This window comes from Maniola hyperantus, chromosome 10, assembly GCF_902806685.2.
Source record: "Maniola hyperantus chromosome 10, iAphHyp1.2, whole genome shotgun sequence".
Classification (NCBI taxonomy): domain Eukaryota; kingdom Metazoa; phylum Arthropoda; class Insecta; order Lepidoptera; family Nymphalidae; genus Maniola; species Maniola hyperantus.
This window is the reverse complement of record NC_048545.1, coordinates 4050594-4077846: the sequence shown is the minus strand read 5'-3', so window position 1 is coordinate 4077846 and position 27253 is coordinate 4050594. Positions and strand designations below refer to the sequence as shown.

General features: G+C 39.4%; 2 protein-coding genes across 7 annotated transcripts in view; one reads left to right on the top strand and one right to left on the bottom strand.

Annotated features, from left to right (window-relative positions):
- The window catches only part of RpL15 (ribosomal protein L15), a 410749-nt gene extending 384879 nt beyond the window's left edge, over positions 1-25870 (top strand). Inside the window, exons 1-5 of one of the 2 annotated variants that reach the window (XM_034972814.2) lie at positions 22345-22473; positions 22726-22915; positions 23688-23824; positions 24996-25106; positions 25580-25870. In XM_034972814.2, coding sequence (XP_034828705.1) covers positions 22744-22915; positions 23688-23824; positions 24996-25106; positions 25580-25774 — 615 coding nt within the window. In that variant the 5' untranslated portion in view covers positions 22345-22473; positions 22726-22743 and the 3' untranslated portion in view covers positions 25775-25870. Of the gene's footprint in view, positions 1-22344; positions 22474-22725; positions 22916-23687; positions 23825-24995; positions 25107-25579 lie in introns of those variants that run through there. The other variant, XM_069501156.1, reaches the window with a different exon arrangement.
- Positions 465-20698, bottom strand: vtd (RAD21 cohesin complex component verthandi). 5 transcript variants are annotated; one of them, XM_069501135.1, is made up of 21 exons: positions 20584-20698; positions 20049-20348; positions 19380-19495; positions 18569-18752; positions 18065-18251; positions 17598-17710; positions 17233-17366; positions 16763-16865; positions 15276-15435; positions 14470-14690; positions 13189-13308; positions 12593-12677; positions 10109-10180; positions 9038-9157; positions 8364-8435; positions 7766-7897; positions 6896-7198; positions 6477-6658; positions 5745-5828; positions 5377-5550; positions 465-4385 (listed from the first exon to the last, which is right to left on the bottom strand). In XM_069501135.1, the coding sequence occupies exons 2-21, from the start codon at positions 20304-20306 to the stop codon at positions 4260-4262; spliced, it is 2946 nt and encodes a 981-aa protein (XP_069357236.1). In that variant the 5' UTR covers positions 20307-20348; positions 20584-20698; the 3' UTR covers positions 465-4259. The 5 variants fall into 5 exon arrangements, with proteins under 5 accessions (XP_069357236.1, XP_069357238.1, XP_069357237.1 ...); XM_069501137.1 differs by having other exon boundaries at positions 15276-15423; XM_069501136.1 differs by having other exon boundaries at positions 20049-20343; positions 20584-20671.
- Positions 25871-27253: the final 1383 nt, after the last annotated feature.

The window sequence follows — 27253 nt, the reverse complement described above, 5'->3', positions numbered from 1 at the left end:
CCTGTCCCAAGGTATCGCGAGCAGCAGCCTCGCGTCGCCGCGGACAGCCACACCCGCAGCAATTTTCTTTTCTCCGTTTGTTTATTCTTCAGAAAGAAGTGCTATTATAACTAGCTATGCTCGCCTCGTATTATTTCACCGCCTAGCTAGGAGTTGAATTTTCAAAAATCCTTAGCGGATGCCTACGTCGTAATAGCTGTCTGCATTCCGAATTTCAGCCCGTTGATAGATCAGTCGTCAGTCACCTTTTCCTTTTATATATATTTAGAAGATTCTATCCTTTTCAATCCAAACGCACGAGTTTCTTTGCCGAATGTGGAAACTAGACTGGTCAAGAAGAGACTGGAAGGGGCCGACGACGCGAGCGCTGTTGGCCACAGCCATCCTTCTGTGAATTGAGCCTAGACGCCGCTTCTTTTATAGGTACTTCATCCATACGGTAATGAAAATTAAAAATATGAACGTATTTTCAATCAACAGATTTATTACAAAAATTTTACTGATAAACAACCTAAGCATGTACAACCGGTATTGATTCACAATAGATACTGTCATTGGTTTTTAGCAGGGAGTCCATACTTAGATACACGTTTTATAATAAAAACTTAAATTTAATATACCAGGCATTCTTAATGCTTTACAATTTTCACACAATTTTGGATAAGGAAAAGTATAAATCATGCCAAAATGGATGCAATCCAATTAATAATTTCGAAATGCATTCAATTTGGATTATTAAGAGATTTCAATCTACACTATAATTTAACGCTCAAGAAATATACAAGGTCCTTATTCTCTGTCATTCAAATCGTACCTTACTCTGGATCAACACTATTGCTCGGTGATGAACGCTGAGTTAGCGAATCACCGTCATATGGAGCTGTAAACAGCACTAGTATTTGAGTTCCTACGTCAAGTCGAGCCATTGCCGATTTGGTAATGAATAATGATAGGTATAACTTCGAACAATGCTGTACTGAGTCGTCAAAGCCAATGTTCTCAGAATCCGTACCACACTATTGTAAAGTAATGCTCAAATCGAATCCCAATGAGATCTTGACGTCACACAAGCACTGCACGCCTTTGTATACAAGACTTGTATATTACGCGACAGGTCGAGATAACAATCGGGGAGAGAACGTCCCGCACTAACGCGGTGCGGTGCGTCTCCCCACCTCATACTCCAATTGCCATTTCGACCTGTCGCGGACTTTAGTACAATACGCGGCCAAAAGTAATGTACATAAGACATCGGCCTTTAGAATGACATTTCGGCACTCATACCCATATGACGTTTTGTCGGTCTCTACGACAGGGACAACGCTTTACAAATCTGCTATCTCCTTCTAAAGGTCGATGTATAATTACTTTCGGCCGCGTACTGTACCGATGTAAATATCAAAGAATAAGGCCCCAGAACTCATTCACACACAATTACACGCGACAACCTTGTACATATAAACATGTAAATATATTTTTATATATCTTCTCGTAATAGACGATGTTCGCATGATTCTATATTTTGGTGTTTCCCATCAGTTACAACTTACCACTACTTGTACATAATTTTCTTGATCCGAGAATTGATATTTTTTATATTTAAACTCGTTATCACTAGGAATCTTGCCCTACAGCCACCGAATAAGAATAAGTATCTTACATAATATTGTTACATTACATTTAAGAACCACGGTTAATTTTAAACAAATAACATCTTTTGAAGTGATTTGCCGTAAAACGAACTGAAATAATAATAATTATTATGATCAATCTATGAAAAATAAACCACGCCTGGGTTAATTTGACATTTTATTTGACATTGGTGCTAATTTTATTGTACACAATAATCTCTAAACTAAATTAAAATGACGAGTCTTAAATTTCTACCCCTTTCACAATGTTTCCTGCAGAAAAGGATAGCACTCGTTTTAGACCTAACCGTAAAAGTTCGTATTGCGGCAAATCGTTTAGGACAAAGTTTACAACAATATGTAGGAAAAACAAACACACAGCTTTAATGATACATAATAGGTACCTGATAACTAAGATGTCGACAAGTCTGCGCTGCTCGTGATTCTAATAAATTGATAAAGTTGATTTCATATAAACAAGTTTTTGAGTCAAGTCTGATACTGATAGTGAATTTTTTTTTTCATGTCATACTACCAGATATTATACATCTTCACAATATATTATTAAATTAAACATATACACATTATTTATTACAATTTGCAATTTGCTAAATACATCCACGGTATGGAAATAACAAATTATATTCAATTATCAAACAATGAAGTATAACGCGTAAAATTTAACTCCTCACGCGCCATTTTAACTTTTTGTGTCAAAAGTACGATTTAAGTCCTTATTTTATAGGTGAGCGTACTTTTGACACGACAGTTGACCCATAGAGTTAAATGCCGCGTGAGGAGTCATTTTGTACGGACTATAAACGGCAATAATTTCCACTTATAACTACAGCAAAAAACAAATTAAGGCAATTCTCTCTACATATTCTATAAATTGTCCTCCAAACAAAACAGTTCACTTCTACATTCAAGTCCACAGAAACTGCACTGTTGATCAAGTTGAAAAGTCCACTTTAGTCGATTCGGTTACGCTTTTTAATTTAAAACAATTAAAAACATGGATTCGGACTCGCAGACGAAGGGTTCCGTACCATCGTACAAGATATAACACTATGTTTTTTACCTATGGTTTATGATATACAGACGGACAGCGGAGGCTTAGTTAAAGGTTCCCGTTGCACCCTTCGGATACGGAACCTTAAAAAATGAAAAGGGTAACTTCTTGTGGTAACCAGTCGATAGCTAAACTGTATTTCGTTATGGACATCATGTACAAAATTCGATGACTGCACTTCCCAATATAAACCAGTATTTTGTAAATACTTGGAACTAGTGATGTGCCAGATCATTGTTTGTTGTATGAGTTATTGGAATTATTTCGTGATACCTAATCATCTACAAATATAATTTAATCTATGTATTAAAATTTATTAAGGTAAAAGAGATCCGCCAAAAAAGTAACAGATACGGATATCCGGAACATCACTACTTGGAACACTCAGATTTAGGTTTATTTTCTTAGTTTTTTTAGGGAGAATTTGTATAAAGTTATAATATAATAAACTAGCTTATGCTCGCTTATGGGTTGCATTTTCAAAAATCCTTTCTTAGCAGACGTCTACGTCATAATAGCTATCTACGTGCCAAATTACAGCCCGATCCGTCCAGTAGTTCGAGCTGTGCGTTGATAGATCAGTCAGTCAGTTTTTCCTTTTATATATTACATAGATTAACAATACAATAAGTATAGATTCAGCTGCGACGTAAAGTGGACCTTAATTTACAATAAATTATACCGGGCATCCGATTTTTGAGATCAATACGCAATATAATATTTTGGTCCTTTTTAAAGTTTCTATGAATTCGAATCATCACTTACACGAAATTTTTGGCTCAACCTAAATAGTGAAACTAGCTGTACCAACTTTCCTCTATTAAAGACAAATATACACAAAGCGTGACAACAACGACGTTACACTCAACACGCGTGTACGCGTTTTATTTAATATGCAAGAACTGCTACCGCTCTATTTCTATAAAGCTACTGACTGCAAAAAGTAGTTTTTGAGTTATCACCAAAAGTTGATATTTTCATAAAATGATATTTCTAATAAAGAATGCTACCATAGGACCCAACTAAAAATCTGAGACCTACTAAACATTCTTCTTCTTGTTTCTGATTCAAATGTAACTTAATCTCATAATAACAGTGTTTCTATAAATAATGTATGGAATATTGATATGTAGACAGAATGACACACATGTAAACCTTCGCGGTTTTTCGCTGTGTCACAAAGCTGACTTGTTGTTTTCCTCGTGATGATAGTAAAAAATAAATAAAAACCCTCACATTTAAACAGAAATGAAATTATTTAGGCATAATACATACATATGTACATAGAAAACACCCAAAGAAAACCTAAGAGAACCCATAAAATGTTGGATAACTCCAAAACTACATTTTGCAATTGATGGCTTTTTGTTAGAAATAGGACGGCCGCAGCAGTATGAAGTACATAACGTTTGTATTTTCACACTGTTCCTTTGTTATATTACAACTTCGAAGAGCCGCGTTAAACACGACTCCGTCACGCATTGTGTGTATTTCACGCTTTACCTTAAGGGCGCCCACCTCTTGATGAATAATAGAAACCTTGAGACTTACTCTAACTATATGGCTTCAGTATCAAACTGATCGCCTTTAGTGATTATTATGGGTCCATAAGTTTCCTCTTGCTCTAATTTGAGCATCTGGTGTTTCTTGAGTACAAGTAAACTGTAAAATTTCTGCGCCACCTGAGGGTAAAGTAAAAAACACTTTAATGAAGCGACTCATAATAATTGTGATTTCACATAGGTAAGTTCGTTTAGTCATCAAATCTGTACCCATATTATAACTGTGAAAGTGTGTTTGTTTCCTGGTATGTTGGTTTGTCCTTCAATCACGTCGCAACACAGCAACGGATCGACGTGATTTTTTGCATGGGTATGGTTAAAGACTTGGAGAGTGCTATAGGCTACTTTTTATCCCGGGAAATCAAAGAGTTCCCACGGGATTTTTAAAATCTAAATCCACGCGTACAAAGTCGCGGGCATCAGCTAGCATAATATACATCTAAAGGGAAATCAAAAATGAGCTGTTAAAAATTAAAATAGGTAGGTTGGAAATGAAGTTGTTCTTAATTCGGTTGCATATTATGAGGAATTGTCTGTCAAAAAACTTCCAGTTTCATCTCATGTGAACATCAGAAGCGCACACCCGCGGGGTGATTGCGTGAAACGTTGCAGTAGCGACAGAAGTAGCAATGCGACAGTTCCTTTGCTGTCTCTCTTCTTATTTTGCTGTGGCTATTGCTGTATCTCTCTAGCCGCTGTTACGTGTGACGTTTGACGTTTGACAGCAATGATCGCGAGATGTACGCCTGTCGCGAGATACGTAATCACCCCGCCGATCCGGCAACATTGACTGTCAGTCAAATACAAAATGTATGAGCAGAGTGGTCCTAATTTTTTGACAGAATTTTCTGATGATATTCGGCTGGTGTTAAGGGATACCAGAAAACAAAGCACACAAGGAGCCGAAAGGTTCTGCCGGTCCCTATGACCTCGCAATTTTACTCTGAATAGACGTCTCCGTCGATTGACCACAAAATATATCTAGAAGTATGTCCTATCTGGACCGATGACCTGACTGACGATGGTGAATGATGAAGACCGTGTTTGGGGGCGGCGTGCACTTGGAAAGGCCCAAGTATCTGTTTAAGACTGTCCTTTCTGGCGCACATACCTGTTTCCTGTTGTTATGGCGGGGCGCGAGCTCGGCGAAGGTGAGCGGAAGGCCGCTGGCGAGCTTGGACCGCATCACCGAGAACAGCTGCGCCGCGCGCCGGTTCAGCACGCGCTCCTCGAACTGCTCCTCCGTCTCGCCCGCCTCGCGCGCGTCTCGCTCGCTCTCCTCCGGCTGGAAAGAGAGAAACATTATTATATATCTTGGATCATTCATTTTAAGTTATTTCTTGTGTCCATTAGTTCGATCTCAAATCGCTGGAAGCTGCCGGGCACAAGCAGTACCAAATCGTGTTATGTGGCGGCCTTTTGAAAGATTTATGCCCAGAAGTGGGCATCTATCGGTTGAGACGGCAATCTTATACTTACATTCTCAACACTGAGGGGCAGGTCGTAGTCGTGGGTTGGGCTCTGGTGGCCATCGTATCCGAAATTCGCCAACTGTATACCACTCTGAAATAAATAAAAGTAAAAATCTTAGTATATTCTTGATACAGGTATGGGTATGAACAAAAATTGGATCTATCATAATTCCCTTCAAAGTTCTAGTAGGGTACCCATCTCAGTGAAGTGTAAATTGTGTCTCCTGTTTATGGTAGGGGAGCCCAAGAGAGGATTGTGCGATTTACTCGAGCGCGTCAGATCAAGACAAGGTAAGTTAATTAGATGCAGATAAGTGTACATTTCATTGATCTGACAATTTGAGCGTGACATAAGGAAATGGGAGTCACAAAGTTTCAAAAATCGGCCATGACTTTTGGTTGCGTCCAAATCGTCAGTTTTTTGAATAACAGGTCCCCACGACGCTCGAGTAAATCCATATTTAGCCTCTTGGGCTCCCCTACTATTAGTCTGGTCGAAAGATAAGGGCAATGGTTTCATGAGGGTTGTGGTGGCAACGTGATTTAGTTGGCGACGTGGGCACCAACTGCGCCAAGCGGGGGTGTAAGAGGGGGAGTTTTTCACGTCCCATTTGCGACATTCCTAAATGCTGTTAATGCGTAAAAAGCAATAAGGTATTGAAAATCTAAAAAGTACGTTAACCTAACGCCTACTCTTCTAAAACTTGTACTAAAAAGCCGGGTTTTTTATAATGCTCACCTGATAGTCTCCCTGGTCCAAGGGCAGGGGTAACGGCTCCATGGGGCCGGTGTTGAGATCGTGGTGTGTTTGGTGGGGCGCGGGCACCGACTGCGCCAATAGGGGGTGTTGCTCACCCCCCATTTGCGGCATCATTGGGAGCTGTTCCATGCTGTGTTGGAGAAGTGCTCCATGCTGAAGACCTGGGGATAATTAGGATTATTTTCGTTAGTAATTTCAGTGGCATGCAATTCATAGAGGCGTAAAAGCACTGCTTACCCGAATCGAAATAGCTCGACGCTTATTTTTCATTATTATGACCTTTCATTAATCTTTACTTGATGTTTAAGCGCATCATCGTACATCTACCCGCACACACCATAATATAATTATCAGAAACGTAAAAACTACTAATTCAGACCTAAAAAATATATTCAAACCTGATGGTGTCATTCCTCCGTGTTGTAAACCACCCGGCGTCATTCCTCCATGCGTGAGTCCGACTGGAGTCATTCCTCCGTGTTGTAAACCCGCTGGAGTCATGCCTCCATGTGCAAGTCCCGCTGGAGTCATGCCTCCATGGGCAAGTCCTGCTGGGGTCATGCCTCCATGAGCGAGACCAGCTGGGGTCATGCCTCCATGCTGTAAACCGGCGGGAGTCATGCCGCCATGTTGTAGTCCCGCGGGAGTCATCCCTCCATGCTGAAGTCCGACTGGTGTCATACCGCCGTGGTCTAAACCACCTAATGCAATAGAGAATTATTTAAACTGGCGAGCAATGCGACTATCCCAAAAAATGGGTAGAGCAATATTATTACAAATATTAGCTGGATTTGCCGATGACGAAATTTCAGGAAGGAGAACTTGCAAGAAATTACGATTTAAGTTTTTGACTAATAAGTGAGGTCTAAAACTCATCCCACAAACATAATTTCACCGACACCATTCTGATAAGCTTCAATGACGATTGACGGGAACAGCATCTGACAGACCGCTTCTGCAATCCAAACCCTTTATTCCAATTTCTTGCAGGACTTACAATTTGTGAGATTTAAAACCTACAACTCCATTTTAAAGTCACGCATTCTTACTTAATTTTACTAGAAAGTTTTCGGGACCGCTGCTGTTTGTATAATGAGAAAACCCAACATCGAATTTTGCTTTCGAAAACTATTAAAACTCATATTATGGATAGTATTATAGGTAGGTAGGTAGTGGTAAATTAAACCTGACTATTCATAAGCACTTTTAAAAAGTTTACATGAATAAAAAAACATTATATTCTATTCTATTCTATTCTAGGCGCTTACCCGGCGTCATCGGTCCATGATGTAGCGCGGCGGGAGTCATTCCTCCGTGAGCCAGTCCCGCCGGCGTCATTCCTGCGTCTAATCCTAACCCGGAAGTCATTCCACCTGGAGTCATTCTTCCTGGCGTCATTCCTACAAAGAGGTTTGGACTTGAGATAATGGACTCAAGGCAGAGTTTACATCTTAAAATTAACATTAATTTGATTAAGTGTAGAATTTGGACACTCAATACTAATAATGGCAACAAAGAATTATTATTATTAAAAGCTATGTTCCTAGATTCTTGCTATGACGTCGGTTTCAGCTGGGAAAAACGTTCATGACAGATCGAATACCGGTAAAATCTACCCAAAACACTTTTTTATGTTTAGATACAACTTAACCTTTGACTGCAATCCCTCCTGGTGGTAAGAGATGATGTAGTCTAAGATGGAAGCGCGCTAACCTGTACGTAGTATGGCAGTTTTTATCAAACCCATACGCCTTTGGTTTGTACAACTCTTTAAAACTTGGAATTTATGCACCTGACATACTTTTACCTAAATGAGCACTTAAATAATTTTCACTGTTGGCCACATTGTACTGAATAAAAACATACCTCCATGTACAGCGGCATTGAGTGCTAGTTCTGGCTGATCTCCATGCTGCAGTCCAGCAGGTGTTAGTCCTCCTAATATATAAAAGTATTTATATATATTTTTGTAAATTACAAAATAATAGGTGGCCTCAATGATTCAGTTAATGGAATGCCATGGGGTGTGCAGTTAAAGTCCAGTTAGATGACAGGCGGATAAAGTTCCGTTATAATGCATACAAAATGAATTCTCACGCGCACTTTGTGTCAACTGTCATGTACTCCTGACTAAAATCTTACTTTTGACATGACGGTTGACACAAAGTTAAAATGAACTCATTTTGTACGGCCTATACATCTGTCGTTAAACTTTGACTGTCAAACAAATCAAAATAGGTAGCACAAGTCAGGTTTTATTAACTTTAGGCTAAGCTCATTTTGCGATCCCAACGGTGCGATAAAGGGAAGCGCTCACACTGAATACAAATTAGTCGTACGTACAACTACTCGATCGTACGTATTCGCACGACCGAATTTTGTACGAAAATAAGCGCAGCCTTGATCATTAAGTAATGAAGACTGACTTGTGCAATCCACTTTGCTTATTATTTCTTACACCTGTCAATTTAATTTGGAAATTGTATACAATCGAATTCTAAAAGTTATATTTCTGATGTATCTCAGTAAATCTCACTTACCTGGAGTCATGGCGCCATGCTGCAAGCTTCCAGGTGTAATACCACCTTGCAGCAAGGTTCCAGGTGTTAGCGGACCCAGGGGTCCGGGCGTTAGCGGCGCTCCGAGGGAACTCAACATACCTAAATTGTAACATCATATTTTAATTATCCAAATTGATGATGGCAAAAAAACAACAAATAGTTATTTAAAGAAATTGAATATTTTTTCAGTAACTAAATCTGGTTTTAAAAACATTTAAAACATCTTTATTGCCTAATACTATGACAAAGAATAAAAAATACAGGATAGTAAATTAAATATGGGACCAATACAGGATAGTCCTTGATAATTAATGTTTTTTTTTCATAAGCAACTATAGATTTATTGATGTGTCAGTAACATATAGAAAATGATTCCCATGAACATGAAATCCCAAAAAGCACAATAAGAACACACCTTATAGAATGTAGAAGATAGGATGTAACGACAAACCTAGCGATATTAAAATTAGACGCGCGGAAATCCGCATGTGCATTTTCGCTTCAACCACGACCTCACAAATATGAGTGTGAGTGATCCAGTGGCGTGCAGGTCATAGAGGCATAAATGCAGTGCATTTATGGCAATTGTAATAGCTCAATGCATTTTTTTCATTATGACCTGCGAGCCAGGTTCCTGCCTAACTAATGCCTACACTGGCTTCAAACCCTGTGCACGCCACTGTTCAGTTTTACACGTTTGGTACAGCGTCAGCCGTCAAACGAACAGTGGCACCGATTCCGTTGTCTTCCTTCAGTGTGGACTCTAAATTTTAGTGCACGCTACAAATTTAAACAGTAGGCTCGCGACTGTGCGCTAAAATCACGGGTTTTACCATCTAAAAATTAAATTTAAAACTGTCAAACTGCGTCTGTCATGAAATAATGTCTGCATATGAAAAGTCATATTACATTAGTAAGAAGAGGATGCGAATACTCTAAAATTTGGTTTGTACCAATATCGTAATGAATGTGCCGACGATATGTTTTCCTCGCAAATGAGGCGCACTTCTAACATTGTACAGAGAGCGATACAGGGGAAGAGTGTAGTACCTGGCGTGTTGGGCGGCTCGACGTCGGCGTCGTGGCGCGGCGTTTGGAAGGGCTCGGGCACACGCTCCGACTCTACGCGGCGCGACCACAGCGCGGGTTAGTGACAGTGCAGGTTATATACACAGCTTACATTCCACAGGCCATACACAATCATCATCATTTACTGACCAAATATTAAAACGCATTTATATCTATACTCTATGCACGGAAAGAAGTCAGTGATAGATAGAGACAGTGATAAAAATGGCATGAATATTAGAACGAAATTGTATTCCATTTAAAAACTTGAGGCACTGAACATTTTAAGACGTATTGTAGAGGGTTTTTTTACTTTAAAACACACACAAACACTTGAAAAAGTTCATTTGAATAAAAAAACTTTTCTATTTCTACACTACCTATGAAACCTAGTATAGAGTACCTAATTATAACAACATAAGTACTGAGTGACAGATAAATGTAGGTATGGTTAATGGTTATAAGCTCTGAATCTCAGTGATAGACAGAGACAGTGCTAAAAATGGCGTGAACATTAGAACGAAATTATATTCCATTTAAAAACTTGAGGCACTGAATATTTTAAGAGTTATGTAGGGTTTTTTGTCTTAAAATAGTCCGGCGGTGTCTACTAGTGTAGACACCACGGAAAGAAGTTAGTAGACATAAGGTTCTCTCTGTTACGTAATCCCATACAAGTAACAGAGCCAAAAGCCCGGTGGGCGTTAACCAATTTGAGCCACCAACCAAGTCACTGTTTTCAAAAAAAAATTCGAACTTCAAGTCGAAAATCTATTCAAAGACATTCCATTTGCGATTGATCACCTCAAAATGCCCACAGATTTTTGTCTCTCATTTATATGGGATTAAGTAACAGAAAGCCCTATATATCTACTAACTTCTTTCCGCGGTGTCTACACTAGTAGACACTGCCAGACTATTTTAAGCTAAAAAAACCCTACATACGTCTTAAAATGTTCAGTGCCTCAAGTTTTTAAATGGAATACAATTTCGTTCTAATGTTCACGCCATTTTTAGCACTGTCTCTGTCTATCACTGAGATTCAGAGCTTATAACCATTAACCATACCTACATTTATCTGTCACTCAGTACTTATGTTGTTATAATTAGGTACTCTATACTAGGTTTCATAGGTAGTGTAGACATAGAAAAGTTTTTTTATTCAAATGAACTTTTTCAAGTGTTTTCGGTTCTTTTTTTTTCTGATAGAAGCTATTTGACTGCTGTCTCACCTGATGGTAAGTGATGATGCATCAAAGATGGAATCGAGCTAACTTAGAAGCGGCAAGAGGTTCCACGACAAATTAATCTACCACGCAAGGGCTCGGATGCCCTTTTTATTGAGATAGTAATTATTTAGTGAGAATAGTTTTGTTGTAGAAATATCACCCAAAGCACTGATACAGTACTCGGCCAAAAGTGATGAACATCGATCTTTAGAAGAAGATAGCAGATTTGTAGAGCACTGTCTCGGTCGTTGAGCCCGACAAAACGTCATATGGGTATGAGTGACACAGACAACGCTCTACAAACCTGATATGTTACTCTAAAGGCTGATGTTCATCACTTTCGTCCGCGTACCGTAAGTGTGTGTATAGCCCGTTTCATGTCGAACGAAACAGCTTAATAGATCAATACGTTATGGATCCAGTACACATTAGCACAATGCGTTCGGCAAGTCCTGGCCAACGTATTAACACTGTTTGCTAATTGAGTTAAGCTACTCTTGCTCTTTGTATGGGCCTTATATAGAGTACATGACACACGTTCGCCGAATACATTGGAGAATGTTTACTATTTTAGTATGCAGTTTCTTTCCATATTAAACCATTGCAACAAAGCATATAAGCCCCGCAAATTGCTAATGCTCATGGCCGCCATTTTAGTGACTTCAGCACTAGGCTGAAGTTTCGAGCTGATGGTATATTTTTAGTTCGGCTGACGTCAAAATGACGTCATTTCGATGTTAATGAGACATGGTTCCAACGCAATAGCAATTTGCGGGACTTATAACAATGATATTTTTAGTTTGCAAAGTGAAAATGTGTAAAAGATTCTTTATTTAATGAGAATGATCTTTTTGATAACTTAGACAAATGAATCCCAGAAGTTCAATGTGGATGGGCCCAAACATTTTGCATTAACATTGTGATTATTTACATGAACACATATCTCGTCACGAAAGCTGAAACTATGAACGTATAATGCGTACAAAATGAGATCTCTCTCGCCATTTCAACTTCATGTGTCAACTCAGTCATGTCAAAACATGTCACGTCCTATACGTATAAAGTGAAAGTTCACGACTTTTGCGCGAGAATCCCTTGAATGGCAAAAAAATAAGATCCCATATACCTCTTTTTTCAGCTTTCGTGACGTCGACTCTAGCAAGTAGAGAAAATGAATGGACATGAGTATGATGATTTATTTCAAAGCGGGTGGTTTGTACGGAAAAGTAAAACTTACCGATGGAAGGCTCATACTCTTGAGGAACTGGCGTAGGAGGCTCTAAGTCTTGAGCTGGCGCGGGTGTTTCAGGTCGTGGAATGACCTGGAAGAAGTAGCAAATGGCAATCAGTGGCAAATGGCACGAGCGTGCCATTTGGCATGTGCAAAACACACAAGTTTTCATCTCACCACAGCAAAACACTAGATGCAAAAATACAAGAAAAAGGGCTTTAAAGATATTGGCCTACCTACTTGTCCGCCATTTTCTTTTTCTTTTTTTTCTTTACAAAAATAAATTTTAAACATTCCAAACTTCATTATATTATTGTTTTTTCAATAGAGCTGAGACGAAGTAATATTTAATGGTATTAAAAATAAAAATAAAACTGTTCCAATGGGTCACTAATACCTACAATAATTAGTCTGTAAGGGCGAACCGCGTTTCTAAAAGATACGCCATCTATAGACCATAGTAGGTACGTGAAACTCGAATTTGAAATGACTTTTGCATGCTAACCGTTAAAATTGACTTCCACGCAGATTCCGAAGGACAACAGCTTTTCCAGGCTAGTGAGATGAAACAAATTTTGGGCTTTTAATATAAATATACATACCTCCTCGTGTCTTCGTTTGCGTCCCCCGCGCTTGGGCACAGGCGGGTCGGCGGGGTCGGGCGAGCGCGCCGCTTCCGCCTCCTCAGGGTCCGTCCGGAGGGTCATGTTGCGTTGATATTTCTGCAATCATAGTACAAAAACTCATTACTCATACTATATTCATGTTATAAAATAGAAAAGTGTCTGCCTGTCTGTCTGCTAGCTTTTCATGAGCAACAGGTGTTTTACCGATTTTGATGGTTGATTTGTTAAAGAAATAGCTTACATTGCAGGAACTAGGATAGGCTACTTTTGTCCCAGAAAATCAAACAATAAAATGACAAATAAATAAAATAGGGGTTTGAAATTTGTATAGACCATGCGGACGAAGTCGCGGGCGTTAGCCAGTTAATATTATACCGACTAAACCGATTTCGCTGAAATTTTAGAATGGAGATAGCTGAATTAACACTACTAGGCTACTTTCTCTCTATATCCTGGAAAATCAAAGTTCCTCAGAATTACAATACGGGCTACAGCATTCAAGTAAGCTATTGTAGATCTTTTGTGCTCATTTTGAAGTGCTATTGACAAGAGTCAAGACTTAAGGTTCGTACGCACCTGAGCGGCGCGGCGCGGCGCTTCAGCGAGCTGCACGTCGCGGCACAGAGCGTCAAAATATCATTTCTATCATTTTGTATGGCGCATATCGCACTAGAGCGGCGCTGCACAGCGCTTCACCGCGCGTTGCCGCGCGGCACGGCTGGAGAGAATATTTTGAAGCGCAGCGAAGCGACGCGCAGTGCAGTGACGCTAGTGCGATATACCCAGCGGCGCGGCACGGCGCTTCGCGCTCGTACGCGAACGGGTATAAAAGTGACGCGCAAGTGACGCGAGGTGCCGCGTACTGAAGTTGTAGTGCGGTAGGCACCGTCGAGCGGCCTGAGGTGACGCGTTCTGCAGTCGGACTGAAGCGCCGCGCCGCGCCGCTCAGGTGCGTACGAACCTTTATGTAAATGATAAGAAAGCTTGGATTTGACACGCTCCAGCAATGCACGGGGCTGCAATTTCTTGTACAGTATGGTATAATAATATTGTAAATGGATGACTTGAGAAGAGCAACCGTCGAGTTTGTTGCTGGTTCTTCTCGGTAGGAACGGCATTCCGAACCAGTGGTAAATTAAACTAGTTAACGATTCATAAGAACTTGTAATAAGTCTACTTGAATAAAATAAATTCTATTGTTTTATATAGTTACCTTGAAAAGAACTCGTGAAGTCCTATTGACAAGACTAATATTACCTTGAATAAAACTCTGGAAGGTATGGGCCTGGCGGGAAGTGTGAAGAGCTTCTCCACTCCACCCGTCTCTTTCCAATGCATCAACCGTCTCGTAGGCGGCGCGAGGTCCAATGTAGTCACGATGTCCGACGTGTTGCTGAGTTGGTTCTTCATTTCTTCACCCGATATGTTCTTCACTTCGTCCACTATGAGTTTGCGCTTGCGTTTCGCTTTGGTAATACCTGCAGAAATTATATAAATGCAATAATAATGCAAAAATGAGTCAAGTGCGAGTTGGACTTGCACACGAAGGGTTCCGTACCATCCTATCCATACTTCCATACTAATATTATAAATGCGAAAGTGTGTCTGTCTGTCTGCCTGCTAGTTTTTCACGGACCATCCGTTAAACCGATTTTGACGAAATTTGGTACTCTCTGTAGCTTGTATCCCTGGGAAGGACATAGACTACTTTTTATTCCAGAAAAATCAAAGAGTTCCCACGGGAATTTTAAAAATCGAAACTCACGCGGACGAAGTCGCGGGCATCACCTAGTAAGAAATAACACCTTTTTAGCATTTTTTAAAAATTGTCATTACGGTCATTTCAAAATTTATATTATGTACCTATTTGTTGTTTTAGGTGAAATAGAAATACACATTCAGTGAAAATTTCAACTCTCTACCTATTTCGGTTCACGAGATACAGCCTGCTGACAGACGAACTGACGAACGGACAGCGGAGGTTTAGTAATAGACAAATAACTGTGCATGTGAACTTCACAATCGCGGAATAACGTTGTGTGTGAAGGATTTTTTGTAAATACCTTTAAGTACAGTAGTGTCAACGGGGGGTAGTGCGAAGGATTCTTCCTCGTTCTGCAGTAAAGTGGTGGAGTCCAGTGCAGGCGCGGGAGTCGCCGGCGCTTCAACCGGTGCTGGCTCTTCTTCCGCGGGCTCCGTACCGTCTACCTCCTGGGATAAAATCTATATATAAAAGGCAAAGCTGACTGACTGTACTGTCTACGGAAAGTATTTTGCGAGATTTGTTTGTTGTCTAATTAAAATTCTCATACTTCGAATACAAAGCGTCGCTCAAAATATCCCCAATAAAGAGTTTTTTATTTATTTATTTGGGTCATACATCGATTCACATATTATTTGTAAATTTTAAATACATAATTAGGGTTCCGTAGCCGAATGTCAAAAAACGGAACCCTTCTAGATTCGTCATGTCTGCCTGTCCGTGTGTATGTCAAAGCCACTTTTTTCGGAAACTATAAGAGCTATACTGTTGAAACTTGGTAAGTAGATGTATTCTGTGAACCGCATTAAGATTTTTACACAAAAATAGAAAAAAAAAAACAAAAAACTTTGGGGTTCTCCATACTTACAACTGAAACTCAAAATTGTTTTTTTCATCAAACCCATACATGTGGGGTATCTATGGATAGGTCTTCAAAAATGATATTAAGGTTTCTAATATCATTTTTTGCGCGAGAGACACTTCCAAAGTGGTAAAATTCGTGTGTGTTTGTGAGTGTGTGTGTCTGTAACTTCTAAATTAAGAGAATGATAAAACTAAAAAAAATATATGATGTACACCATGCAAACTTCCACCGAAAATTGGTTTGAACGAGATCTAGTAAGTAGTTTTTGATTTATCGTGCAAAATGTCGATAAAATACGATTGTACTACCGAACCCTCAGTGCGCGAGTCTGATTCGCACTTGCCCGGTTTTTTTATAATATTCTACTCTACTCTACTAATCCAAGAGCTGTAAGGCTCTGACAGATGGACAGACAAGTGAAAGTTAACCTTGTAAAAAAGTAGACTTGATAAATAAGGCTGAGTTTAGAGTCATCAAAAAAACTTGACTTGTTAGAACTTTCTTTATACTATCACACTACTATTATAAAGGCGAAAGGTTGTCTGTACGTGTGTATAGATTATACCGTGGATTAATACATAGGCTACTTTTTATCCCGGAAAATCAAAGAGCTCCCGCAGGATTTTGAAAAACGTAAATCCACGCGGTCCCAAGGTGCTGGAATGGCAACCTCGCACCGGAAGACGCAGCGTTAGGAGACTTCCCCACTAGGTGGACGGACGACATCAGGCGAGTCGCAGGGGAGCCGCTGGATCCAGGCAGCGCAAGACCGTGGCGTGTGGAAGTCCCTACAAGAGACATATGTCCAGCAGTGGACGTCTATTGGTTGATGATGATGATGATGAAATCCACGCGGACGGAGTCTCGGGGGTTTCAGCTAGTCTGAAAATAAAATACCCAGTATTTATATGAATGGAACTCACCATGGGTCTGGTGGACGGCGGCCGGGGCGCGGCGGGCGGCGGCATCAGGCCCGCGTCGTCGGGCCGCGGCGTCTCCGCCTCGCGCGCGGGCGATCCGCCCCAACTACCATAAATAAGTATTTTCAAATTATCCTGAAGGACAAAATTGCAGGACTATAATATAGAAATTAGGAATAACTGGTGAATTGGTTGTACATAAAAAAGAAGTGAAATTTCAGTTTAAAAAAAAGTCCACCATCGTGGATTTGTTCGGTCCAAGTCCACACCCTCATCCGCCGCACACTGCCTCAGCTTGCCCGCTCCCACCCGCCGCCTCGATCTCCGCCTGGTGACAAAGGTAACACACCTGTATCCAGGGAGGGCGGTTCATCGTAGTGTGGCATGTCGTCGTCCGAGTCTCCTTTAACCGTTGCACCCGGCCTGGCTTGCCCGCTCCCACCCGCCGGTTCGATCTCCACGTAGTGACATACCTGTGTCCCGGGGAGGGCGGCGATCCGGGGGAGGGCGGTGCGTCGTAGTGCGGCATGTCGTCGTCCGAGTCCGCGCCCTCATCCGCCGCGCCTGGCTCGGCTTGCCCGCTCCCACCCGCCGCCTCGATCTCCGCCTGATAGAGGTAAGCTGAGCGTAAATACATCCCTATCGAATTAACTTACTTTCATGCACTAGCATTCTAAGCAAAAATTACATCACTACACTTCTTTTTATACTTTATGCAGGTTGTTAAACACCCTGTATCACTGCGACAGTCTCCGATCTATTGCGTTTGCCTCCACTTCATCACTACACACATTCAGCTCAAAGCTCCTGAGCAGGTAAAATATTGTTCCCATCACACCTGCAAAGATTGCGGCTGCTCAGAAGTGCCCGGCATGCCGGCTGCGGCGCCGCCCGCCGAGCTGCCCGCCGTCACGTCACCGAACAGGTCACCCTCAAACAGACCGCCCGCATCTGAAAATCAAATACAAATTTCAATCATTTGCTCAACATGAACTTTATACAATCTGGATTTATATGGATGCAAATCCTAAGCTAACTTTTTTTTAATAAAAGAATATTATAAAGAATGTTAATCATGACTTATATTCCCCTTCCCCTCCAACGAAATGTAAAGCTTGTGCTAGGAATAGGTATGACAATAGTGCAATGGGTGGGGTTTGACCCTTTGACATTTTGAAGTTCAATCCGCTTCTTAACCATTGAGCTATCGAGGCTCTAACTAAGCTTGGATGGTAAATAACAAACTCAAAGTGCTGGGATTTATCGCACATAAAAATGTTTCACGACGGACTGTTCACAACTCACGTCCAAAGTCTGCGACGTCGCCTATAGTTCCCCCGAAGCCGTCGTCCATAGCCCCATGCGGCGCCGCTTCCATGCGCGGCTCGTGAGCCGGCGTGGCCAGCGTGGGCACCCCAGCCGCGCTCGTGCTCACCAGAGACTCCTTGCCCGCTAGTTCCAAGGACGATCCATCGGCAAACAGCAGATTACTCTGCAAAAAGATTAAAAAATTACTCATGATGCAAAAATTAAATCAAGAAAACAGATACTTAAATTATAAATTTTGTCTGGTGGCAGGCTTCGGGCGTGGCTAGTTACCACCATACCGGCAAAACCGTGCCGCCAAGTGGTTTAGCGTTCCGGTACGATGCCGTGTAGAAACCAAAGGAGTGTGGGTTTAATAACAAAAAAACTGCCGTACCCCTTCCAGGTTAGCCGCTTTCATCTTAGACTGCATCATCACTTACCACCAAGTGAGATTGCAGTCAAGGGCTAACTTGTATCTGAATTTAAAAAAGAAATAATCACCTGTTCCAATCCCCCTTCATTGCCAATTGCCTCTCTCATAATATCAGGGTTGTCAGCATCAAAGCCCATGTCCCCAAAGCCATCATCATGTGTGACTAGATTCAAGGAGCCGTAGTCCTCACGCATCGTAATCTCTTCAGCTCTGGACTGGTTTAGGGAGAACTGAGCTTCAATATCAACTTCACTATAACAAAAAAGTTTTCAATATTTATAATTTTTATGATAGTGTTTTTACCTACACTTCGAGGAAATTTCTAAAAAAATTTAAATACAATATCAAAAATTGAGGAACCGGCAGGATTCGAACCTGCATCTCTTGGGATCATGCCCGCATGGCATGCGCGACGCAACGAACGACGACGCATTAGCAGTCGCTTCAGTACTGAGTGAACATACATATCACAAATTTCGTCACTGGCAGCAAGCGAACCGTGGTTTAACAGTCAGAGCATCGAGTGCGATCCCACGAGACGCAGGTTCGAATCATGCCGGTTCCGCAATTTTGATATGTATTTTAAAAAAAATAGTTTTCAATATTTTGTTTTACCTTTAAGATAAATCATGATTAATTGACATTACTCAAATGTTAACTGGAAATATATGAAGAGCAATTATTGAGGTGAGTGACCACTTACATGCATTGCATACATCATTTTCAAAAGTATATATAGTAGTAATAAGTAGTAATTATTAATCTACCTATTTTTATATGGTTAACGATACAAAAAAATATGCAATAATTAGTAGCATTAAATCACCATTCTAATTTAGAGGATTGTAAAGTAAATAAATGACTAAAATCAATGCTTACTTTAACTCTGGCATAGCAGTGTCAAAGTCATGAAACACTTCAGGCAAAGTGATGGCATTCATGGCGGCTTCTCTATGCTCCTCTGGCAAGTCAACCATGCCAGGCCTGAAGGCCATCTGAAATTATAATAATTTATTATAGGAGGGTGTAGATTTCATTCATAAACAGAACGAAAATAGGTACACACTACACAGTTAGCATCAAAAGGTAAAGTTTGTTTATTGGATTGGCCACAGTAACCAAAATGTATAAGCAGCAGAATATCTTCAAACAAATATACGAAAAGAGAAGTCCTGACTCACTGACTATCTCATCAACATCCTTGGATCTAGAAGGCGGAATTATTGCAAAGACGTTCCCTTTATAATGTAGACAAGGAACAAGGTCAGATTTTGTAAGATTCTCACTACTAGTAAAATACTAGTGTACAGAGTCAATTTTATTCATAAAAATTAATGCTTGTATTGTGTTTACATATCTTGCATCTGAGTTGAAACTTAGTGCTGTTATTGTTGGCTTTGCACATATATATAACATAATACCATCAACATACAACGGGTAGCCCACAAGTAGTTCAAACATTTATTTTACAAAAAACTTAGGCATTCAATTTGCAACGCATACACTAGTTGACAATAAAAACAATTGTTGCTACGAAACTTCACTTACCTTGATCTTCACGAAAGCCTCATTACAATCCTGCAGCAGATATTTCGCTTTCCTTGAGTAAATTCTCACCACACCCAGCAAAAGATGGCCTGAAGTTCGCAGAGCCATCTTCACTTTCGGCTTCAGAATTCCATCAACAGACTTCTCAATGTTCGTCTCAAATACATGGGCCTTCGTCAACTTCTTGTCCCAGTGAGCTGCCAGCCAAATTTTGGCCAATGGGCCTTTTTTGGCCAGCACAAAGTGTGCGTAAAACATCGTTGCAATTTACTTTTTCGGATCAGTTACATCAAAACTATTCTGCGAACAATAAAAAACAAATCATACTCCACAAAAACTAATAAATCAACACCTAATTAGGACTAAAACAAATGAAATAAATGAACAAAATTCAATCCACTAAAAACTAATTTGGCGCCTATTCTACTTTCCAAATTTATCACCACTACAACACTTCCACTGTAACAATTTTTACACGAGAGCATTGGTCAGGCTTTGGATTTAATTATTTAACTAAATAAAAACATATTCATACGTTTTTTTATCAGAAATAACAATTTCTAACTTCCACATACAACGTAAACATGACAACAATTACGCTTTCAAGATGGCGGTTCACGACAGTTCATGAACATAGAGTTAAGAGTAGTACCACAGAGTACATTATATATTGAGTAGTACTACGAAGTAGGTAGTACCTACCTACTTAGAAATTCTTTGCAGTAGTATTATATTAGGGTTGGGTAGGGTGTTCATGAATCAATGACGAGACCTTCACTTTCGTTCAGAAACTTTAAATTTTTATACCAAGCACTAGAAAATACAGTGGGAGTGGGTAACATTGGCAAACAGTTTTTACGACTCTCGAGTAACCAGCGATGTCCTATACACAGAGATGTGCTCTTGGATGAATGATTACCTGGATGGATGGAGTATATTCATCCAAGGATACGCTCAAAATGCGATGGATGAGACATACTTGCTAAATTCAATACCAGGGCTTCCAAGTAAGAGTACGTAAAAATACCAGGGTCTAAAACCAGGTTTTAAAATATTTTAAAGTATTAAGAGCATAGAAAATCGGACCGTGTTTTCATATGTATTAGGTGCACAATCCTATTTGTGATGAAAGACTTGCAAGTTCGAAGCCCCGGCCCTTCTCATAACCCTTACTTTTGGCTTTGCCGTAGTCAGGTAAAAAATACGTTGAAGGTCGAAGTCTTTTTATGGCATATGAAATCGATCCGTGTTGTCATACATATAAAGTCCACAATCCTATTTGTGAGAAATACTTGCAAGTTCGAAGTTTTTTTTACTGCATAGAAAATTGGACCGTGTTTTCATATGTTTAAGGTGCACAATCCTATTTGTGAAGAAAGACTTGCAAGTTCGAAGCCCCGGCCGTTCTCATAACCCTTACTTTTGGCTTTGCCGTAGTCAGGTAAAAAATACGTTGAAGGTCGAAATCTTTTTATGACATATGAAATCGATCCGTGTGGTCATACATATAAAGTCCACATTCCTATTTGTGAAAAATACTTGCAAAAATACTTGCATAGAAATTCGGTCCGTGTTTTCATATGTATAAGGAGCACAATCCTATTTGTGAAGAATTCACTTGCAAGTAAATTCCACCCGCACCAGGGCGCCCTACTTCCAAGCAAAGCCCTGGTTTTAAAACCTGGTAGCGTAAATACGTCTCATCCCTAGTGCATTATGCATTACGTCATTTGATTACCTACCGTGTCCACCATCTAGGGTTGGGACGAAGAATTTGGGGTTATCAATATTACACAGCTAAATTAATTTTATAATGTTGAGATGACGGAATATATATTTTATTAATTGTACACATAAATTCATAATAAGAAAAAAACAAATACTTAACTAATATAAAAGGAAACATTTTTAAGGAGTTCAAATTAATTTGTTGCGGTGATGATAGGCAAATAGAGATAAAAGATAACAGGTTCGTTGGTTCTACTTTCCACCGAAGTTGCAGCTGCATACATTTGACATATCACATAGGTAGTTAATATCGCAGGTCATGAGGACTGGATCTGTGAGCGATGTCGTCAAATCGTACGATTCTGTCTGGTAACATTGTGATTGTCCATACTCCATACATTTTCTTCGGCCACATGTTCTTGCGATACCTCACCGATTTTGGCAATCGATGCAATTTGATATTGCATCGCGCCATGAGTAAGTACGCTAAGCAGTTGCACCGTTTTGTTGTTTTCCGTTGAGCCACCGATTCACTTTTCTAAAGTTACCCTCATTAGGTGTAAAGTGTGTGTAAAGTTGACAAGCTTCATAAAGTGATTAAAAACTAGCAATATTTTTTTGAACTGTCACTTTGATTGAAGTTGCATTCTATCAATTTTAATTTTCTTTTCCGGTTTTCCTGTGGAGTACGCGAGACGTATGTGAAATTTTAATCTTTAAATATCATTAACATCACGTTTTTTAATCAATTTATCAAGTTAAAATATCAATAGTTTCTGTGTGCTATTGTTAAGGAATCGTTAATTTTGTTAATTTATTGTTTTTACCGTAGGTATTTCAGATTTCTCGGCATGTTCTTTGTGAGGGGTCTTGATCTCGAATCTCCGTATTTGTGGCCAGACCGATGATGTGACTTCTGATCAATAATATGAATTGATTTTGTTGCTAGGTCTGCCACAGTCCCAAGATGGGTGCCTACCGATATATTCAAGAATTGTATCGCAAAAAGCTTAGCGATGTGATGCGTTTTCTGTTGCGTGTGAGAGTCTGGCAGTACCGCCAGTTGACTCGTATGCACCGAGCTCCTAGGCCCACGAGGCCCGACAAAGCTAGGAGGCTGGGATTCCGCGCCAAGCAAGGTTAGAATATACACTTGAGTTGAGGTTATAATTTTTGACCGCTGCTGGATGCTAGCAGTCCCCGGTCGGGGATAATTATTGATCCGACTATGACTATTGCAATGTACCTGTACATTCGACTTTTTTTTAATAAATTTTGGGGCATTAAAATTTTAAGGTGTTCTCAAATACCACATAGGTACCTACTGAACATGAACAGTCAACTTTTCTTCTCAAGACCATTTCTGTCTGTCCGTCCCTGGTCCCTTGTGTCTACTGTCTGTCAAGAAAACTTATTGGGTACCTACTTCTCGTAGACCTAGAATCATGAAATTTGGTAGGTAGAGGTCTTATACCATAAGTAAAGGAATAAATCTGAAAAACTGTGAATTTGTGGTTACATCACAATAAAATTAAGATGTGTTCATGAAGCATAAAAAATTAATATTTTCATTTTTCAGAGATAACTTTACACCAAATGGGGTATCGTATGAAAGGGCTTTACCTGTAGTGTACATCCTAAATCACATTTTTATTTATTTTATGCTTAATAGTTTTTGATCTGTACTGCAAAATGTTGAAAATAATATGACTGTAGTACAGAACCCTCGGTGTGCGAGTCTGACTCACACTTGGTCAGGTTTCCTCATAATTTAAGCAATGCTTATGTTAAATAATGAGAGATTTCAACTTTTTTTGATTGTATTTTCTCAGTGTTCTTTTGACCATTTGATCATTGCCAGGTCAAAGTGTCTAGTATTTGTATGTGGTTAAGAAACATTTTATTCCACAGGTTACGTAATCTTCAGGATCCGCGTGCGTCGCGGTGGTCGCAAGCGCCCGGTCCCCAAGGGTGCAACCTACGGCAAGCCCAAGAGTCATGGAGTCAACCAACTGAAGCCCACTCGCAACTTGCAGTCCATTGCTGAGGTAATTATTGTCACTTAAGGAGCCAGGAAGGCTACCGCTGTAGTTTTTGGACACCTACAATGTGACAGTCTATGCTGCCTCACTATTGGCTGGAATTTAGCTGGAACCGTTTAAAAAATTATTTATAACTTGTTGATACCCGCAACTTACGTATGAATTTAGATTTTCAAAAATCCTGTGGGAACTCTTTTATTTTCCGGAATCAAAAGTAGCCTATGTCCTTTTCCAGGAAGCAAGCTATGTCTATACCAAATTTTATCGAAATCGGTTAAACAGATGAGCCATGAAAAGCTAGTAGACATAGACACACTTTCGCATTTATAATATTAATAGATGATACCGCGACGTCTGCGTGGATTTAGGTTTTTAAAAATCCTGTGGGAACTTTAATTTTCCGGAATAGCCTATGTCCTTCCCTAGGATGCAAGCTATCTCTGTACCAAATTTTGTGAAAATCGGTTGAACGGATGTGCCGTGAAAAGCTAGCAGACAGACACACTTTCGCATTTATAATATTAGTATGGATGATGTGTAGCGTGCAGGTCATAGAGGCATAAATGCACTGCTTACCCCCAGTTGTAAGCTATTTATCAATATGACCATATTTTTTTATTATGACCTGCCAGTAAACAGGTTCCTACCTAACTAATGCCTACCCTAGCTTCAAACCCTGTGCACGCCACTGTGTATCGGTTACAATAACCCAAACCTAAGTCTAGCCATTTGTAACATAAAGAAATAACTCTGGTTATTACAACTGAAGTATGTAGCTTTAGTTATAAGTTTGTTATTAATTAACAATTTTGACCATCAGTAGGCATAGAATTTTACCTATTGTGAATAAATAATTTGAGTTTGAGTTTAATTATCACTATCATATCATACAAGTCCAACAAGTGACTGTCAAAAAGTGTAATCTATACTAATATTATAAAGAGGTAATGTCGTTAAGTTTGTATGTAGGGGGTAATCTCTGGAACTATTGAACCGATTTTGAAAATTCTTTCAGCAGTACAAAGCTAAGTCCAACAAGTGACAGTCAAAAAGTGTAAATCTTACCTATTTTGAATTGAAAATTTGAGTTTGTAAGTTGGTACTAATTATTAACTAAAAGTCTCACGATACTATAATTTTATAATAGTCAAATATTATTTATTCATAACATTTTCAGGAGCGTGTTGGCCGTCGTTGCGGCGGTCTTCGCGTGCTCAACTCCTATTGGGTTGCTCAAGATTCTTCCTACAAATACTTTGAAGTTATCCTGGTTGATCCCTCACACAAGGTAATATTATTTTTTGTTTTTGATCACATATTACTTCCTGTACTAGGCAGGCTAGTTTTGTTAAACAGTAGATGAAGTTTAATGTAATATTAATCTCAATTTATCTAAAGCACAAAACTTGTTTCTACCTATCACGTCCGTTTTAGGCTTTGAAAACATCCAGCTGATGTGCCCTAACCCATTTCCATTAGAAAGGCAATAATGCGAAGATGGTTTTATTAGACCACTAAAACAACTCATTAGGCACATTCTTTTTTAACGCACTCTGGATATCGGTTAGTAAATAATAATAATAATAATAATAAATAATAGTTGCTATAATAATTTTTATTTGAAATGATGAATGTTTATGTCATGCACCAATCTGAAAGGTTTTGCTGAACAATCACCTACCGGTATATCTGACTCCAACATCACACTACCCAACATTCAACAATGAACATAACAAAATTCACAAGCTGCATTCATTTCAGGCAATCCGTCGTGATCCAAAGATCAACTGGATAGTGAACGCAGTACACAAGCATCGTGAAATGCGAGGTCTCACATCCGCGGGGAAAAGCTCTCGTGGTCTCGGAAAAGGCCATCGTTTCTCTCAGACCAAGGGTGGATCCAGACGCGCCGCTTGGATCAGGAAAAACACGCTACAACTGCGTCGCAAGCGATAGATACGCCACGTTGGCTATTGACTTTCTATTTGTTTATATTCTGTGTTTATTTATAAATGGAAAGTCAGTAGTTTTTAATTAAAAAGTTACTTTTAACCACTATTTTTTATTTATCTTAGAAATGTCGCCTTAAACCTAAGGGAAATGTTATTGTGAGTATTTTACAAAATATATGATGTACGAAATATAATTTTGAATTAGGACTGTTGATTTGTTTTTAATTGAATTACTTCTCTTTTTCAGATCATTCTAAAGTTTGCAAGATTCTAGATGAAAAAGGTAATTATAAAATATGTTTTTACTTGTGTGTTACTGTGTTATTTGTTTGCATAACTACATCAGGAGGCAATTAGGTTGCCCAAGCCTTAAAATTATAGATACAACTCATTCTTGTGAACTTTGATTAGAACATATTTTTAGGGTTCCTTACCCAAAGGGTGCCAACGAAACCTGCCAGTCTGTCACACACAACTAAGCCACTGCTGTCTGTCTGTCAGCGAGCTGTTCGTAAATCGTAATAGTAGTAGAGTAGAAATTTTCACAGAATATGTGTTATATTGCTGATATCATCATCATCATCAACCGTCGTATATAGACGTCCCTCCACCTAGTAGCTGATATACCAACAACTAATAATCGTAATAGTAGTAGAGAGTACAAATTTCCACAGAAGTATTTCTATTGCAGATATACCAAAAATTTTAAATGGCTGACTAATTGCACGAAAATTAAAAAAGTTTGTTCTTGTATGATGTATGGAAGGCCTTCATGGTGCGAGTCCGACTCGCACTTGACCGTTTATTTGATTTGATATGATGAACATTTATGTCATGCACCAATCTGAAAGGTTTTGCTGAACAATCACCTACCGGTATATCTGATGCCACAATACACCGCCGCAATATCTACATGTACAAGACAAAATTTACAAGTTATGTTTTCAATTTCAGACAATCTGATCCGAAGATCAACTGCATTGATGTCACAGTTCACATCTTGAAATGCGTCGATTTACTAAGGTAGGTAAATAAAAAATTTAAAATGTAATATGTATTTTGTGCATTTGTGACATTTGTCAAAACTTGGGGTCACAAATGCAAAAAAAACAGTACCCTGTCTCTTTTATATTTGTGTGTTCTATATCTTCGGTCTTTCTCATCACCAAGCACGAATTTTGTGCACCATGTAAACAAGAGGAGATAATTACAAAAAATTGCAGTTATTAGTTATAATATGAAAATCGATTATTGTGCAGTCTAATTATTAAATGTTATTCATTATGATTATTTTGATGATAATTTATAGTGATGATACAATGCTTTATGAATGCGCAAACCATGATTACCACGCATTTTTCTTCCTTGGATGGCTGAAATTAAATCTTTGGAATGTCATAATTATTTCAATCTGTGACCTCTATTAAAACAATTTTGTTTGTTTACAGCTTGCAGTCAAACAGGCATATTTTTTCTAAAAAAG